This window comes from Felis catus, chromosome E3, assembly GCF_018350175.1.
Source record: "Felis catus isolate Fca126 chromosome E3, F.catus_Fca126_mat1.0, whole genome shotgun sequence".
Lineage (NCBI taxonomy): Eukaryota > Metazoa > Chordata > Mammalia > Carnivora > Felidae > Felis > Felis catus.
Genome location: NC_058383.1, coordinates 14,347,870 through 14,367,073, shown reverse-complemented (window position 1 = coordinate 14,367,073; position 19,204 = coordinate 14,347,870). Strand labels below are relative to the sequence as shown.

The following is a 19,204-nucleotide window of genomic DNA, read 5'->3' as shown; positions in this document are numbered from 1 at the left end:
CAGATACGGGACGCAGAAGGAATGCTGGCCTGCGGCCACTTTAAAGGTGGTCATGATTAAAAGTCACTATAAACAAGAACGAAGAGGGGTGCTCGGGTGGCTCAGTCAGTTAAGCGCCTGACTCTTGATTTTGGCTCAGGTCGTGATGTCACGGTTGGTGAGTTCGAGCCCTGCGTGGCGCTCTGAGATGCTGCTGCAGAGTCTGTTTGGGATTCTCTCTCTCTCTCTCTGCCCCTCTCCTGTTCACTCTCTCTGTCTCATTAACAAATAAACGTTTTAAAAATAAGTAAATAAATAAACTACACATCACTTGATCTTTACCCGCCTCCATAGTTTCTACGACTCACCTCTCTGAGTCGACCCCAAACACCTCAAAACACCACCCCCCCACTCCTTCATATCCCATTCAGTCCTCCATACAAGGCCAACTGGCTTCAGACTCCAAGAGTCCCTTAAAATGGTTTCACCAAGGCTGTGATGAGTGGACCCCTTAAACCCAATGGTGCTTCCGGTCTTCTTGGTCTTAAGTCTTGGACTCCATGGATCATCCTCATACCTCTCTGACCATTCATCATCACTTGCTGGTTGCTCTTACGTAGGTTCCCTCCATCCCAGAAATATTGGCGCTCTCCTTGTCTTTCTCTAAGGGACAATCTCACTCTCTATCTAATCGCTAGCCCTGATCGCTCTTCGGAGCCTCAGATGTCACTCATCCATTCATTCATTCGCTACAGATTTCCAGCAAACCTACTAAGTGCCAAGGGAGTAATTAGGCCCTGGGGATACAACTGTGAACCAGTCACAGTCCTGGCTTCCTAAAGCATATAGTCTCGTGGGTGATAAAGAACGGTAAAGAGAGGCTCTCCAACTGGGAGAGCCAAGTAGAAACACCTAGCAGTGGTTCTTAATGAAAGCCCTGTGGATCATTAAGGCATTCAAAAACTGCATGAAACTGCACGCAAAGTTCTGTCCACTTGTACGTGTTCAGGGCTGATACGATCTACGCCTTTCATTAGATGATTCAAGAGGCCTTTGACATGAAAACGTTTAAAATCTGCTGGTCTGATGATAGGTTACTGATGTGACATTGGACTTGATGGCACTTTGGAGAAAAATCGGGGCTTAAGACAGATTTGAGACCTTCCTCTGAGAGGCGAGAGTTGGCTCATGGCTCCTCAAAGTCTTTCACTGGAGAATCTCAGCAGCAGAGGGCAGCGACATATTGGAGGTGACAGCGGGACCCCGCATGGCTTAACTCAAGCTCTAAAACTCTGAGTAACACTGTCCCCAAATCCCCCAGTCATGCGGTACCCACAGCCCCCAGCGTGAGAAGCATGGACCACAGCTGTCCCGGGAATGATACAGGTCTCCCAGAGCTTTGAAGAAGAGGCATTTTTTTTTGGCCAACATTTAGAAGTCAGAAGATTTCATGCAATGATCTGGATTTGTGTTTTCTCTTAAAAGTCTGAGGACCCGGGGGCACCTGCGTGGCTGAGGCAGTTAGGCGTCTGACTTTGGCTCAGGTCACGGTCTCACGCCCCGCGTCGGGCTCTGTGCTGACAGCGCAGAGCCTGGAGCCTGCTTCAGATTCTGTGTCTCCCCCTCTCCCTCTGCCCCTCTCCCACTTGTGCTCTGTTTCTCTGTCTGAAAAATCAACATTAAAAAAGTTTTTTTTTAATTTAAAAAAAGTCTGAGGACCTGACAAAAGCCAGCCTGTGTCCCCATCCCCCAGCCCAGCACCATCCCCCAGGGCGGGGCTAAGAGCAGCTGCCTCCTTATTGGTGAGCCTTCTCTTCAGTCCCCACCCCCCACCCCTCATACACTTGGACCCTGTTCTCTTTCATGGCACCTGTGCTCTCTCCTTGCCCGAAACTTGGGAAATAAACTGTTTACCAGGCAGGAGAAACCACAAAACAAAACAAAACAAATATGAAAAAGGGAAAGAAGTAAAACGCAGGACGTACGTTTTCTTAATGGAAAAAATCTCCTACGTTATGTTGTCTGCTGGGAAGATTCAGTAGCCACGGCCTCATCCAGTCTAATGCCATTTGGATTGTGAAAATGTTCTCCTCGTTCCTTCCTTCGCCAGAATAAAATCATTACTATCAAAATATTAGAATCACAGTGGGGAGGGGGAAGCCACCATGTCCCAACATTTAAGAAATCACATCGTATCTGCCTAACAGCATCAGAAGGGCCATAAGAATTCCTTCCTACAATTAAGTATCCCCATCAACTATTAACAAATTAAGCATTTTGTAAGTTAGGATACATTAAAAAGAGATCATCGGTATTGGGTTCTGTTTTGGGCATCAGAGATACATGTAATGTTAATGACTCGTGATCACAACTCTATTTTCTTGAGTCCCTTTTAAGTGCATATTAATCATCTGTTAATGTTACCAAAACTCATTAAATACAAGCTACATTTTTGCCTAGCGCCTTTCATCCATGGGGAATAGCTAGGTTTTCAGGGCATGTTACAGCGTTAGGATGCACCCACTTCTTTCCCTCTTGTGTGGTTAACACCACCGTCACACCTCCGTTCTCTTATCGGTCAAGGCTGGAGGTCAGCCTCCCTGTGGGTCAGGGATGAAGCACCCTTTGTGTTCCGTTCAGTAGTGTTAATTGCATTCAAGTTATCGTGCAACCAGTTGCCAGAACGCTTTTCATCTTGCAAAACTGAAACTCTATAACCATTAAATAACAACTTGCCATCCTGTCTTCTCCCCAGCCCCTGGCAACCCCCCTTCTACTGCCTGTCTCTATGAATTTGGCCATTCTAGGTACCTTCTATGAGGTATCGTATCCGTCTTTGGTAACTGGTCTATTTCACTTGGCATGATGTCCCCGTGGTTCCTCCATGCCATAGCATGCGTCAGAATTTCCTTCCTTGTTTAAGGCTGAATGATATTCTGCTGTAGGTATAGACCACATTGAATCCATCCATTCATCTGTTGGTGGACATCTGGGACATCTGGGTTATTTCCCCCTTTTGGCTATTGTGAAAAAACGCTGCTGTGAACACGGGCGTGCAAATACCTCTTCGAGAGCCTCCTTTCAACTCTTTGGGGTATGTACCCAGATGTGAAAATTACCACATGGTAATTCTACTTTTAATTTTTTTGAGGAACCGTCACGCTATTTTCCATAGTGGCTACGTGGTTTTGTATGTCCGCGAGCAAAGCTCAGGGGTTCCAATTTCTCCGTATCCGTGCCAACACTTGTTTTCTACTCTTGTTTATTTCTTTGATAGTCGCCATCCTAAGGGATATGAGGTGGTATATCACCCATTAAACTTAAATTATCTCAAAGGTTATGCTTTGCTTCTCAGAAAACGCCTTAGTGATGAGCCTGCATAATTACCTGCGAGGATTCTAAGAGCGTGGCCCCGAAGCATTGCACAAGGACACTGAATGTCTAGGTTGGGATGGAAACTGAGTCACAAGGCATCTCTGGTGGAGGAAGTTACTGGCCCAAAACATCACCAGGCTGTTGCACAAATCTGCCACGGGCAGCTCCACTCTAATGCGATCAATTCTGTACTCTTCCATTCGGGCAGGAAAGTAAAGGAACATGAGGCTTCCCAGTTATCTAGAATGCCACAAGGAAGAACTTCACGACTACTTGGGAGAAGCTTCTCATCCTGTTCCACAATTCCTTCTTGGTACTCCCCCTTTATACCAACAAACACTGCCTTAGAACCAAGCCAAGGTAGGAAAGCCTCTTCCCCCTCTTCTAACGCAAGAAAGAACCGTGACAGTTTCAAGTGGGTTTGGCCTTTGGGCGGCACTCACAGAAAGCACCGCACGGCAACCCAGGCATCATCTGGGTTAAAAATCAGAGCATCCGTGGTGGGCTGAACGATGCCCCCTCCCCCCCCCCCAAAAATCCACACCCTAATCTCCGGCGCCTGTAAACGTTACCTTACATGGGGAAAAGGACGTTGCAGACGTGATGCACCTTGGGCAGGGGGATTAGCTCAGATTATCCGCGCGGACCACAAATGCCATCACAAGGGAGGCAAGAACGCCCAAGGGAGATGATGGGCATGTGACGAAGACAGTAGGGGAGGAAGAGGGATGTGATGGAGCCACAAACCGAGAAATGAGGGCCTCTAGAAGCTGGCACAAAATGGACTCTCCCCTACAGCTTCCAGAAGGACCTCCACCCTGCACACGTCTTGAGCCCAGCTCCGTAAAGCTCATTTCGGACTTTGGACCTTCAGAATGGAAGGGGATACATCTGCGGAGCTTCCTGCCACCGCACGGATAGAGATTTGCCACAGCGGCCACGGGGCACGAACACGGCATCAAAGTCAACCCACGTCATTCAACATCCTTTACAGGCGAGCCCCCAACGGCTGCGCCATGGGGTACTGGTCTCCCCGTCTCCGGGGGCAGCAGGGTGGGACCCGGGCGAGGGTCACGCGGAGCAGCCCAAGGCCCTCCAGCTGCCCCAGGGTCACACAAAGAGTGTCCGTTTCTACGCATTCCTGCATCGTGCCGAAGGGGAGAGGGAAGGTTGCAGGTACGAGGAGGCCCCAGGAATGGACGCCTCTCGAACCACACAGCTCCTGGACACAGCTCACCAGACATGAAGAACGAAGGGAGAATAAAGGGAGGGGAACGTTCCTATCGTGACAGTCTCTCCGTCTGCTGAGCTGCCCTTGAAAACTTAAGCTCAAGAAGCAATGTCTTTCCTCAGCAAGAAAACCACGATGGGAAGATACCCTGAAGTCCTAAAGCAGCTTCCGTAGGCCGCCGGTCTGCCCCAGGCGGTCCCTCCTAGACGCCCTCCCCCCCCCCCCCCGGGGCTCCTGTGTCCCCGGAGATCTGGGGACGCGACGGCTCCCAGAGCTTGCCCGCCACAGACCTGATGGGGAGAGAGGGGTCTCCGGCGTCCCACCAGTCTTTCGGGGGGCTGATGTACATGCACCACAGCTCCCAGCTGTAGCCGTGGGCCGAGTTCTCGTAGCGCTGCACCTCGAACGTGTCCTGTTTGATGTTGTCGATGGACGGGAGGATCACTCGCTTCCGGTTCTCCTGGATTCGGGACAGAACCGGCTCGGCCCTGCAACACAGAGAAGTAGATCTAGTTAAGTCTCTCTCCTGAGGCACGCCCACCCCTCAAACGGGCACAGACTCGGGCACCATGGAGAAGGAACGGGGAAGTGCGGGCCCCGGGGAGGCTGGGGCTCAGGTGGAAACTGAGGCACGGGAGTGACCTGCCCCGGGTGGGTCGTGCAGCTGTAAGCACGCAGGGCAGCTCGGACCCTGGCCCAAGGGGGATCCCGGCCTGAGAGGCCCCGAGCAAGATTTCGGAATCTGGGGGGTACCCCCCCCCCCGGAAAGCACCAGGCCTCTCTTCTGTGCTGACGATATCAGCCAAGGCAAGGCCTTCTCGGCTACAAGTGAGTTTAGCGTTTCCATCTCCCCCTCGGGGCTCCTGGTGATGCTCCTTGTTTCTTCTGCAGGAGCCGAATTTTCTTCCCCAAAATGGGTCACTTCTGCCCTGGACGGCCTGGTTTTAATAAGCATTTCACTAGCTTCTCGGTGTGCGTGACTATTTCAGTTGGTTTAATTGATTACTTAATTGATTTCTTAAAAGGGATCTAATTGAATTGGTTAGCGATGGCAGGCGAGAACTAATTAAAAGCAAAGGCAGGCAGAATCGTGCCTCCCAGCTAGCCGGTCCCCTCAGGGCTACAGCGGGAGACAGGCAGGGACCTGGTTCCAGGCCCAAGGTGCAGCCCCGCTAGCTTAGGGGAAAGCAAATGGTCAGACTTCCCCGCTCGTGTGCGTCTCCGAGGCAGACGTAGGAAGGGGCCGTTTCCCATGTTCCAGAAGGAAAAGATGGCCCCCGTAAGCCAGGGCATTAAGCTCCCTGCTTCGAACAGAGCTAAGGCTTTGGAAAAGAGTCAAGTGAAAATCCCATTCCTCTGCATTATTTGGAAGAATAATGAGAACCCTCGCCCTGCCTCCCATCTCTTTTCATTTCCAAGCTATTGAATTACCTGTTGGCTCATCTCATCTTTCTATTTAAAACGAGCAATAAAATACACCCTGGGCCATTTACTGCCTCCGTTGCTTATGCGCACACCATACAGGCTGAAGCCAACTGGGACTGATTTGCCTCGGCTTTTCAGATATGCTTCCGAGCTTCACCCCTCCAAGCATCTGCCGACGCCGTTCTGTTCTCCTCCGGGAATGCCCTTGGCCGCTGGCAGGAAGTCTAGTTGCCGACGGAGTCTTACCAGATCGAGTGCCGCCTCTGCCGAGAAGCCTCCCCTGATTTCTCCTGGAGGGAACGCTCTCTCCTTCCTCTCAGCTCTTGTTCCATCTTCCCCACCTCGTCAAAAGACCCTCTGTCCACACGTTGTCTTTGCTGATCTCGAACCCACATTATGTCTCCTACTGGGCTAATGGTAGCTGATGTTTATGGAGCACTTACTACATGCTGGGTACCATTCTAAACATTCCACGCAGGCCAAGCCGACTGACGGAAATCTCACAACGGTCCTGGGAAGCAGAGAGTATGAGCAGCAGTTGACAAGTCAGGAAACTGAGGCCCAGAGAGGTTAAGTCGCTCGCCCCAGGCCACACAGCCAGCCGGTGGCAAAGCCGGGTTTCTAAGCTGGATGGTCTGGCTTCACGCCCTAACTCTAAGCTCCACTGTGTCCTATGCTGGGCCACGCTTCCTTCAGCTGGTCTGGTGGCCTGGATATAGAAAGAAGCACTCTGGTGAAGGTTACTGGGCACTAGGGTAGAAGACCTTGGTTCTTCTAACGCTTCTGGAACTGCACAGGGTGCCCTCCCAGTCCGCGAGGGAAGGTGCACCTGTTCCCAGTTATTCGCACCCCTCACTGGAGACACCCCGCTTTTTACCACCGGGCCCGCAGAGGGGCGCACTCCCTCGCTCAACCCCGTGAACGGTCCGCTTGGACATGTGACCGACTCTGGCCAATGGGCGATGAGCCGAAGAGATGACGTCACATCCTGCAGAACCATTTAATAGCCGCGGCCAAGGCTCTTCTCCCTGAGCCACAAGAACGGTACGTCCTAGACGGGGTCCCGCGTCCTGTCACGTCAGACTGCAGAGCTAGGGCATGTGTTTCTCATTTCAATATTGATTTGTATGGGAGATTTTAAAATTGTCTGCGTTCTGCCATTTCTGCGGTTTCCAGCCAGAAGCGTATCTCCAGTGAAGCTCAGCAGCTAACCATCGATGTGGAGCAGCCGCCGATCCTGTGTCCACGTGACCTGTTACCCCCCTGTCCACCCCAGTGCCGAGTAGGGGGAGCAGTCACTCAAACCCTTGGGCGGCCCTAAATGCTCTGGCTGAAATGCCCACCACCTAGCCATGGTTTTAGATAATAATAAATTATTTCGTGTTCCCCAGACCTGTCGCCCATAACTAAAATTTCCTGGATTTTAGGGGCGCCTGGGTGGCTCAGTCGGTTGAGCGTCTGACTTCAGCTCAGGTCACGATCTTGTGGTCCGTGAGTTCGAGCCCCGCGTCGGGCTCTGGGCTGATGGCTCAGAGCCTGGAGCCTGCTTCCGATTCTGTGTCTCCCTCTCTCTCTGCCCCTCCCCCGTTCATGCTCTATCTCTCTCTGTCTCAAAAATAAATAAATGTTAAAAAAAATTTTTTTTTAATTTCCTGTATTTTAAAAACAGGGAGCGAGCGATGAATCCCGGGAATCTACCCCCAAAACCAAGAGCCCACAGTGTGCCCTGTAGGTTAGCTAACTTGACAATACATTGTATCTTAAAAATAAATAGATAAATATTAGAAAAGAAAAAAAAACCCAGGGGGAACTGTAGCATATCTAGGGTGCCACCCGAGCTACCTCAAAGCCATCAACAAAAACAGCCTCGCTTTAGCAACGATCCAATTGCTAATCTGCAGACTTTATTTTATCTTTTTAATGTGATTTATTGGCAAACTGGCTAACAGACAGTGTGTGCGGTGCACCCTTGGTTTTGGGGGTAGATTCCCCGTGGCCCATCTGTTACACACGACGCCCAGCGCACACGACGCCCAGCGCTCGTTCCGACCAACTGTTAATCTGCAGGTCTTATTTTTCAAAATTTCGGTTTTCCTTAGGTGGCTGTCTGAACGGTGTTTATTAGCCCAGTAACAAATGCAGACTTAAGTAGTCCAACCACTCCCCTGAGCAATTCCTAGTTTACCCCTTACGGTGAACAGCTTAAGTGCTCTAAGTTTCCACAAGTCCTGATTCAAACCTCTAATATTTTCACATAAAGCAGACTGGCGTATAAAATAAAATACACGATTACTCATTTCCTACGTTGTCTCCTATAGTCATATTTCCATTTTATGTATATGAGGTGACAGGCTCTAAAAACTTCAATATCAGTGTTGCCCTCCAAGAAGGGAGAACAAAGTCCAATTTCTTCAACAAAAAGTACTTAGTCTTGGAAGGACTTTGCGTAAATGGCCATGTGTGTAATCCGTACAGAATTAAGCCATTTTAGAGTTAGAAATTATAAGCCACTGAACCCAAACGTCCATTCTTTTCTGAACTACGTTTCAGCAAACATTCTAAAACTGATGCCAGTTTTAAAAGTTGCTATTACAGGGGCGTGTGGGTGGCTCAGTCAGTTAAGCGTCTGACTTCAGCTCGGGTCACGATCTCACCGTTGGTGAGTTCGAGCCCCGCGTCGGGCTCTGTGCTGACAGCTCGGAGCCTGGAGCCTGCTTCAGATTCTGTGTCCCCCTCTCTCTCCACCCCCATCCCTGCTTGTGCTCTGTCTCTGTCTTTCAAAAATGAATAAACATTAAAAAAACATTTTTTTTTTCCTGAATAAATAAAAGTCGCTATTACCAATCCCGTTGACTTTAGCAAGGTACCTAAAGTCACAGCAAAGACCTCCTTGGGTCTCAGAATGCAGAGGACGTGTGGAAGCTGAGTGTGAAGGACCACAGCCTCTCTCTCAAAGAGACCAGTTAGACTACAGACTACCCGAGGGCAGATACCGAATCTTGTCAGATTCTGAACCCCAGCCGAGTGACCAACTGTCCCAGTTTGCCTGGGACTGTTCTGGTTTTACCACTAGAAGTCCTGCGTTTTGGGAAATCCCTCAGCACTAGGCCAGTCCGAACAGCTGGTGACTCCAACCCCAGCCTAGGACAGTGTTTGGGACAGTGGTAGGCATCCAGGAAAGGAGGATTCCGGCAGCCCGCTATTCGTTGAGGGGCATGGTGATGAAGATGGAGGATGGGCGAGCGGAGGTCAAAGCCAAGGGAGAAGGGCAGATGGGCGAAACAGAAGGGAAGAGCAGCCAGAGCTGGAGGTTGACCGGGTGGGTAACGTGATGGGGACGGAAGGAGCCAATGAAAGGGACGCGGGAAGAGTCGCCAGTTTTGACAGAAAAGAAACGGGGAGGCAAGGATGCGGCAAATAAAGGCAAGAAGTTCCTCATGGAACATTCGAGGGCCTCTGTTCAGAAGGCTTCCAGCTCAACGCTTCTCAAACCTGAGCGAGCCTCAGAGGTCCCCGGAGCACTGGCTAAAACAGAGTGCTGGACCCACACAGAGCTTCTGATTTCACAGGTCTGAGGGGAGCCCCCAACTCTGCCTCTCCAGCAAGTTCCCGATGGCACTGCTGGTCCGGGGAACCACACTCTGACAACCATCACTCTAAGAGATAAACAACCCTGAAGCTTAGAGGAGATCAGGGCTGCAAACCTACAGTTGTGTGTCACCAGGGTCTAACGGTGGCAGAAAAATCAGGCAGGACACTGGTGTCTGAGACGGCAATGGACAGCCATGTGCGCTTGAACAGGCCTGTGTTACCTGTGACCCCAGGGTGCAGATCGTCACGTGCCCAAGTGATAGCCATTCTCCTTTGGTCCGGCCCTTAAGGGATTCTAAGATGTGTTGCAAATGAAGAAGAACAGATTTTGTAATGTTTAATGGGCAACGGGGCACTGGCTCTTCCGATCTGGTACCAGGAACGGTATTCAAGTTCAAGATCAAGATCAAGTTCAAGATCATATTCAAGATGGTGCCACTGAGTTAACACAGGTTACAAGCAGGGTTTGTGAAATTAAAGACTCTGCTTCTTAGGAAGTAAGCAAACTGAACCCAGGTTATTTCACCTCTGACTCGGTTTCCCATTGGGCAGTCAGCCACAGCCACATGACCGTGCTTTTCAGCCGTAAGCATGCCCACTGAAGGTTTGGGCGTTCTGATGCTTCACGATTCTTGCAGTCCTCAGTCTTCTCCTCTCTGGGTGGCCCCCAGTTTCTCCCAGATTGTTCTTTTCACCTGGGAAACCATCGGGGCCACATTTGCAGAGATCCACCCTTCCCTTCCTCCAAATGATGTTAAAGATAATCCCTTATGTTCCAGGAGGCTTTAAACCCGAGTAGGTGGAATTATAAATGGATCTCTTCCCTCCAAATAGCACTCAACCAACCTCCTCAGAAAAGGGAACAAACAAAGTGGGAGAAGAGAAGAGACATGGCTGTCTCGTCCCCTTGGCAAGGATCATCTCGAGTTCTGTCCAATCAGTGTGTCATTTTCACCGGGTATTTTTTTTTTAATTTTTTTTAACGTTTATTTATTTTTTTGAGGCAGAGAGAGACAGAGCATGAACAGGGAGGGGCAGAGAGAGAGGGAGACACAGAATCCGAAACAGGCTCCAGGCTCTGAGCTGTCAGCACACAGCCTGACGCGGGGCTCAAACTCACGGACCGCGAGATCATGACCTGAGCCGAAGTCGGCCGCCCAACCGACTGAGCCACCCAGGCGCCCCTTCACCGGGTATTTTGATGACGATGGTGGTGGTGGTTGGTGGAGGCCACAACAACAGAGAACCGGGTAGACAGCAAACTTCTCCCTGCTTCCCAGTTTTATCCCACAGTATGGCTCTCACCTTCTTTGTCAACCAACCTTTCTCCACTGTTCTACTAGCCCCAGAAGGAACAGGCAACGTTTCCACCTCCCAGATTCTAGCTCCTCCCGACCACCCTACTGCAGGTGCCGGGTGCCCCCAGGGTCCAGCTTGTGACCTACCAGCCAGCTGTGAATTCCACGTGGGCATCGAAGAAGCCAGTGACCTGGCCAGTGGCCGCCTTCCAGCCCTCGATGCGAGCTCGGATCAGGCCCTCTCTTTTTTGGTTGCGTACCACCTTCACCAGCCCAGGGTAGCGCTTCTGGACGTACTCTTCCAGCGGGGCCTTCAGCTCCTCTACAAATGACAAAATGCAAGAAGGTCCATAACCGTGTCACTTCAAACGTGTGTCCAACCCGCCGTGATGCCAACAAGATCTCCAGGAAGGCTGGAGACGCGGAAGAGTTGGCACGCTGGTGATCTTAGCAGAAAAGACAACTCAGGCAGCCTGAGAGTCAGAAGACATTGCCGACACCCTGACCCGGGACGGCAACGTCCTCCCAGCATCCAAGGTAGACAGCTGGACAGAATCCGCGCCTGGCTGTTACATCCTGACTGCCGCAGGCCACCAGATGTCTCTCGAGGCTTGTTTTCTCGGTGGTCTTTCCTCCTTTGGAGGCCAGCATTCCTGCCCTCCTACTGTCCCCTGGGTCCTGTTTATCAACTTCTGTATGGGTTTTCCCGTTTGCGCACACACACTGGCTCTTATAGGACATGGCCTGGGTGGTCCAAACCCACAGTCGCCCATCAGACGCAAAGTTAACAAGGTTGTTACTTTGGTCTTAGGATAACAAAGCAATCTTTTCCTGGTAGTGCCATGGCAGCAGGAGTAATGCTACCAGAAACTGAACGCTTTCTCTTCTGCAACAAGCAGGTGGTGGAGAGTGCTTTCTTTATATGATCTAAATTAATCCTTACCCCAACCTAGGAGGTAGCTAGATTAGTTCCATTAATTCCACCTTGCCAATTAAGAAACACAATTAGGGTGGCTAACTTGTCCCAAGGTCACACACCTCGAAACGGGAGGAGCTGAGACACAGCCAAAGGTTGCCTGACATCGCAGACGGGGCGGTTGACGCCTCTCTGTGCAGAGAGTCACCAGGTGGGGGGGGGGGGGGGGGGGGGGGGGGGGGGGGGAGGGGGAGGGGCTGCCTGGCAGGGGATTCAGCGACAGGCACACTGCAAGGACCCCCCTCTTGGAGAGACTCATGCTGGAGGTCGCTAGCAGTCCAGATGATTCTGATGCAAACAGTCCGCAAACAATACCTTAAGAGATACAGTTACCCCTGACTTCACTCCAGAGAAACCCCAAAAGGTTGTGTTGATAGACGTCATACAGACGTCTCTCTTCCTAATTACACACACCACCTTGGGGAGCTTAGAGCCATACTTTTGAGCACAGGTGGAGGCTGAGCTCTCTAGGTCACGGCTGTTGTTCCCCGGGAAGGATGCAGTCATGTGACCCAGAAGGAAACATAGAGCACGGGGTGTGCAGACGGATGGGAACCAGAGAGTCCCCAAGGCACAGAGACACGGAATGGGTCCTGTCAGCCAAATGCACGGATGGTGGAGACACAGGAACGATACGGGCTGAACTGTGTACCCCCCAAATTCATCTGTCAAAGCCCCAACCCCCACTTCTTCGGAATATCATCATACTTGCAGATAGGGACTTTAAGGAGCTGATTAATTTTAAGTGAGGTTGGGGGCACCTGCATGGCTCAGTCAGTTAAGCGTCTGACTCTCGATTTCAGCTCAGGTCATGATCTCATGGTTCGTGAGATCGAGCCCCTTAGGCTCTGTGCTAACAGGGCAGACCTGCTTAAAGGAATTTAATGAGGGGTTCAATCTGACCAGTGTTCCTGTAAGAAGAGATTTGGAGCCACCAGGGGCCATGCACGCAGAGGACACAGCAGGAAGGTGGCCATCTGAAAGCCAAGGGGAGAGGCCTCAGGAGACAGCAGCCCTGCCCACACCTTGATCTTGGACTCGCCGCCTCCAGAAATGTGAGAAAGTAAATTTCTGTTGGTTAAGCCCCCCAGTCTGTGGTCCCTTGTCATGGCAGCCCAAGAAAACTGATACAGGGGAGTATTAGTTTGGAAAGGAGGGAAATTGGAACCTGAGTGGGGAAGGGGCAGAAACCTCTAAGGAGACATAACGTGCACTTGGGTATTTACACTGGAGTCAGACCGTCGGGGGTTCAGAGCCTAGCGCTGCCATTTATCACCTGAGTGCACCTGGGTGATTCACCCGATCCGCGCATGCCTCAATTTCCTCATCTGCACAAGGCGATGATAATCAGAGTAAGAACCTCATACGGTGGTGATAAGGAGTGAACCAGTCAATGTAGACAGAACGCCGGGGCGCCCGATGGCCTCACTGCTTGAGCGTCTGACTCTTGATTTCGGCTCAGGTCATGATCCTGCGGTTGTTAGATCGGGCTCTGTGTCGGGATCTGCACGGACACCGTGGAGCCTGCTTGAGACCCTCTCTCCCTCTCCCTCTGCCCCTCCCCTGCCCATGAGCGTGCCCTCTCATCTCTCTTTCTTTGAAACAAAAAAAGAGAGAGAGAGACTGAATGCCTAGAATGATCGCTGGCATAGCGTAATTATCTGCTCAACCCTGAGTAGGTAGCCAGCGTTGGTAAGAATGTTCCCTCTTTCCATCCACATGGTGGAGGGCACATGGAGAGGTTTCAGAGCCACCCAGGGGGCCTGAGGAAGCTGCAGCCAAGATGGAAAAGGGCCTCTACACTAGAACGATGGCTCTCAAAGCGGAGGGATCAGCTGGAGGGGCTGAAACGGATTGCTGAGCCCCTCCCCCACAGTTTCATTTTCAGAAGGTCAGGGGTGGGGCCTGAGTGTTTGAGTTTCTTTTCTTCTTCTTCTTTTTTTAATATTTATTTATTTATTTATTTATCTTTGAGAGAGAGAATATGTGCCCATGTGCACACACATGCATGCAAGTGAGGGAGGAGCAGAGAGAGAGGGAGAGAGAGAGAATCCCACGCGGGCTCCGTATTGTCAGCGCAGAGCCTGGAGCAGGGCTTGATCTCCGGGGCCCTGAGATCACGAGCCGAGCCGAAAGCAAGAATCGTATGCTTGATCAACGGGGCCCCCCCGGGCGCACCATGAGAATCTGTGATTCTAACAAGACCCCGGGGGGGGGTGCCCATGCTGTGCTATGGGGAACCACTTTGAGAACCGCCAAGCTCAAAATGCACAGGGCTTCCTTGGTGCACGCTTGGCACATCACACACCCTCAAGAAGTTATTTATTGTTGGGGCACCTGGGTGGCACAGTCGGTTAAGCGTCTGACTCTTGGTCCGGGCTCAGGTCACGATCTCCTCGTTCATGGGCTCAAGCCCCACGTCAGGCTCTGTGTTCACAGCGCAGAGCCTGCTTGGGACTCCTCTCACTCTCTCCCTGCCCCTCCTCCACCCGTGCTCTCTCCCCCCTCTCTCTGTCTCTCAATAGATAAACTTAAAAAACAAGTTACTTAGCGTTGACGTCTTCAGCAACTGGTCTCACCAGTATTGCTAATATCCGTGCTGTCACCCCAGGGTTGGGGAGGGAGCTGGTGGAGAAGCCGGGCTGTGGGGACCCTCTGCCTCTTCACTCACGGTAAGTGAGAGAAGATGACCATATACATGGGACTGGGGTGCCCAAAGAGTCCTCGGCTTCTAGAAACCATCTATTGACTGAATGTTGGCTGGATCGTCCTGTCTGTTAATTACATTTCTCGGAACAAGAATTCTAGCAAGAAAGTTGGGCAGGCCATGCCTGCTTGGTTTTTCAGTCCTCCTCGCGAGTACCGGGTGGGTGGGCAGGGGATGGAGGGATGTGCCACGGAGGGCACTGGGTCCTGCGTGGGCACCGCGCCTACAGAAAGGTATAATGGGAGACTGGCCCGTTCGCTTGGATTGGCCCACGGTGGAAGGAATTCTGGGAATCTCCGTAAGTGCAGGGAGGATGCTCTGAGCGCTGCGTGTTAAGCACCCGCCAGGAGACCCGCAGGCACGGTTACCCTTTGGCTGCCTGGGACCTCACTGTGGCTCTGCCTGGGAACTGGGTGTCAGCTCCCATACGTGCCAGTCACTGTGTCCAAATGCCGAGGGGTTTCCTCATTTGCTCAGTGGTTGTGACTACGACTCCAGGGTGGAGAGAGTGACAGGACAGTGTCACTCACGACCACTGGCTTCTACACCTCAAGGCTCCTGAGATACAGGCATTAAAAGGCTTTGAAAAGTATAGAGGGATAATGCCTTGGTACCGGCCCTAGGGCTGTTAAATGAGATGCTACATGAACACACTAATCCTTAGTAGTAAGCATTCAATAAAAGTCACTTCTAACAATAATCGGTCTATTAATATTACCGATAGAGGTCAATTTTATAACTTCCCATGACTGACAGCTTCTCTTTCTAGCTATTCCATGTCATTTTGAAGTCTGAGGGTCGCCTACGTAGGGGTAGACAGCACCCTCACTTACAAGGTTTGGGGACACATTGTTCTAAACGCAACAGAAGTGTCGGTCTATGGGCTTTTGGGGGATCATAGCAGGATCTGGGAACAAGTGGCACTGGTCAGGCTTCTTTTCCCAGTCCCTGTACGTGGCTCTGTACTTCAGAAGGTAGTGGCTCGTGCCCTCGCTTGTGTTTAAAAATCACTTCAGACACAATCTGCTTCCCCCAGGCGCTTACGATCTAGCTAAGCACGTGCGAGATGTTCCAAAACTGACGGCATTCAGTGTGACAAGAAAAATGGAGTTGATGGCCCGAGACAAATAGCCACAGAAGGAAGTGCTACGAAGAGGGAGACGGTATTTTGGTTGGGGGTGCCCATGAAGAAGGTAGTGTTCGAGTTAAGCGGAAGGTTTGGACATGTGTTCTAACTACCCCAGGATACGTAAACACGCAGTGAAATACGGAAGCGTAGAAGCGGTCTCCTTAGGTACCGCGGAATCACTAGTGTCTGGGGGACGGGGAAGATGTCAGTAATTAAAAAAGAGGTAAAGAAGAAAAGTAGAACAGCCTTGGGGACAGGCTGAGGTGCCGGCAGACATTCGGGTAGACTGTTGAACCAAACAAGTGACCCAGAGGTGACAAGAAAGGCACAGAGTGTAGGGGACGCAGTGGTGAGATATGATGCCATAGGAGAGACTGCAGATGCCAGGAGATGGAACGAGGACTTGGAACAGTACGCTGGGACACATGCCCATTAAGGAGGCAGGAAAGAGAGCTAAGGAGCGAGGCTGGCTCGAACAGCGTCACGGGGGCGGAATCCCGTCAAGGGTGGAGTTTCCAAAAAGGAAGACACGTGTACCCATTCCACAAATACATACAGGGTACCTGCGTGGCTGAGGATGACACAGTTCTTATCCTCAAAGAGTAACCCAACATCCAATGTCACGAAAGTCAAATGCACTCGAGAAAATGAGAGCTGAGAATGGCCCAGAGATCTAGACAAACAGTAGGCTCCTGACGGGACCAGAGAGGAAAAGGAATTTCCTTCTGGAAACAGCTGTGCCCTGCAGGGATAGGTTCGCATCCAGAGAAGTGGATGAGTAGGAGAGCTCAGGAGAGTTCCAGAAAGACTAATCCCGGAGGAACACAGTTTTAACCGTCTGAGGCATTGGGGTGTTGAGATTCGGAAATCGCCTTCAAGCGAGAGAGCCCACAAGTCAGCCCAAGTAAAATCGAGGCCCCAGGCTCACCGGGGAAGGTGACAATGCTAAGGTGACCCCAACCTGACAGTGCTAAAAAATGTCATCTCCACCACCTAAGATCCTTTATCATCCTTGACAGACGAAACCAGGTTTGGATATTATCCTAACGGGAAGAAAAACATTTTACACGTGATTTTTCTCACCAGCAAACGCGGAGAAAAGAAACCAAACCTCATGTCTGCGAAAATAAATGTTTGCCTTCCAGTGTTATAAAATCCACTACTAAATTGGTCCGGAGTCATTTGGGAATCTTTGTGTTTCTTAAGGTTTCAGGAAATAGCATTTGGGGAGGTCAAGAGGGAAGAAGCAGACACCGCCTGTGATCAGAAGGGACCAGAAGAGAGATAAATCTCGTTCTTACCAGTAAAAGCAGCACCTGTCATCCAGGCTTAAGGAGTACATATTGGCAACAAGAAAGTTATAAAGACTGAGAACTACAGCGGAAACATTATTACAGAGTTATATCTAGATCCCACACTTTCAGGGATATTAGAAAATAAACCATCTGTCCCGTGTCGAAGCCCTGCTCGGAAGCAAGCGTTGATCTTGCGGACCATCTCTCCCTGTTCCCGAGCACCTCGGTGCCACAGAGATGTAAACTTGGAGGTGGCCAGGTGGCCCAGGGCTCGGCCACGTCTGTGCCTCTCAACCCTCACTCGGTTATTATGTCTCGGCGATGAGACTTACCGAATGTTCTAATTCTCAAGAAAATGGCGACAGGAGAATGAGTCTAAGCTTAGATGAGCGTCTCTCAAGTGTTGACCTGCATCAGAATCACCAGTAGGTCTGGGGCGTGGTCCAAGAACTCGCATTTCTAACAAGTGCCCAAGGGCTATTGCTGCCACCCTCCTGATGAATACCCTTTGGGCGGCTCTGGCTTAGAGACGACCACCTCTGCAACGCTGTCCGCATGAATCCGTCCCTGTGTGTGCAACAGGACTCATCCGAACTGAGCAGAAGTCCCAGAATCCCAGGGGTGCCACCGCCCATCTCTGCCTTTCTCCCTACCTGAACCTTCTTCTCTTGCCTCATCTGAAAGACTGAGCTCCTTGAAGGTGACCTCAGTCTACACGGCAAGGGTTTGTCTTTCCAAAACTGGATCCCCATTGCCGGTCACCCCTGCGCGGAGCGACCTCACAATTACGTCAGTCCCTTGACGAGGACCTCATGTGTTCCCGGACTCTGGCCTCATTCCCATGACTCCTCTTACTATCGCTACGAGTGCCACAATTCTACCAATATTACATCTGCCACCGTCAGTGCCACTGTCACCACCACAGCCACTTATAACCAATGCATCTCCCTGCCAGCAGCTGCTGAGCTTTGGGCATGCCGCTAGCTGGCAATGCATGGGTTGCGACAGCTGTGATGAGAAAACAGCACATATGGCATGTTCCGATTAAGAGCAAAAAAACCCAAAAAGCGCCTGCCTCAAAGCCAGCATTCCTTAGAATGGGGTCCCTACCAGGGAATCACTTGGGAGCTTGTGCACATGCGGGTCCCCAGGCACACCCGAAGAGTTTCTCATTTAGTTGGCATTCGTAGGGTTGACCAGCGCCCCAGACGGTTCTCACACGAACCCAAAACTTCTTGAAAGCGCAGATGGATTCTTTTTCGTTGTTTTTAGGACAGTAACATGCACATGAGATTGACCATTTTTGCTTATTTTTGAAGTGGTCGATTCAGTCGCATTCTGCGCATTCACGGTGTGGTGCAACCATCACCGCTATCAGGTTCTAGAACTTTCCATGACCCCAAACGTAAACCCTGCACCCACTGAGCTGTCCCTCTCCACTTTCTATCCCCACTTCAGCTTCTGACACCCACTAATCTGCTTTCCATCTCTAGGAATCTACCTCTTCTGGATATTTCATAAAAATGGAATCGCACAGCACGTGGCCTTTCGGTGTGCAAGCAGGAGTCAACTTGGAAGTTGGGGAAAGAGAGGTGTTTTCAGTGTGAACGTCAACACCTAGCCTCACCGAAGATCTGCTTCTGTATTTTGCTGCCAGTTTGCTTTTCCAACCCTCATGTGGGTCATCTGGCCGGAAGCATGTTCCCAAAGCAACTCCGGGCTCCGTGAATGGGGTTCTGGCCTCTCTGAGGAGAGGGCCCAGCCCTTGGATCGGTGTCATACCCCTAGAGTCCCCTGGCACCTGCCTCCTCTCCACCCCTGATGAAAACTTGCAGCTCACTGCGCTTGGGGGCATTAAGATCACTCAGGGAGAAAACACGGTCTTCAACACAGGGTTTTAGCAGCCATTAGTCACGATGCCCTACATTTCTGCAGTGTCTTTTTTTTTTTTATGAGATTTTAAAAAATCTTGATTTATTTTTGAGAGGGGGAAGGGGCAGAGAAAGAGGGGGACAGAGGATCTGAAGCAGACTCTGTGGACGGCAGCAGGCTGGACGCGGGGCTCCAACCCCTGAGCCGTGAGATCGTGACCTGAGCCGAAGTCGGACGCTTAATCTACTGAGCCACCCAGGTGGCCCCAAATAAGGCATTTTTTTTAAAAATTACCTTTAAAGTTAAAAAAGGGAAGGTGGAAAAAC

General features: G+C 51.0%; 1 protein-coding gene across 4 annotated transcripts in view; it reads right to left on the bottom strand.

Moving 5' to 3' along the window:
• GALNT17 (polypeptide N-acetylgalactosaminyltransferase 17) overlaps positions 1-19,204 on the bottom strand; it is a 448,562-nt gene that overhangs the window by 202,224 nt on the left and 227,134 nt on the right. For 3 of the 4 annotated variants that reach the window (XM_011290337.3, XM_023246705.2, XM_045048142.1), the window contains 2 exons: positions 11,047-11,221; positions 4,876-5,073 (listed from right to left, as the gene is read on the bottom strand). In XM_011290337.3, coding sequence (XP_011288639.1) covers positions 4,876-5,073; positions 11,047-11,221 — 373 coding nt within the window. Of the gene's footprint in view, positions 1-4,875; positions 5,074-6,256; positions 6,881-11,046; positions 11,222-19,204 lie in introns of those variants that run through there. The other variant, XM_045048143.1, reaches the window with a different exon arrangement.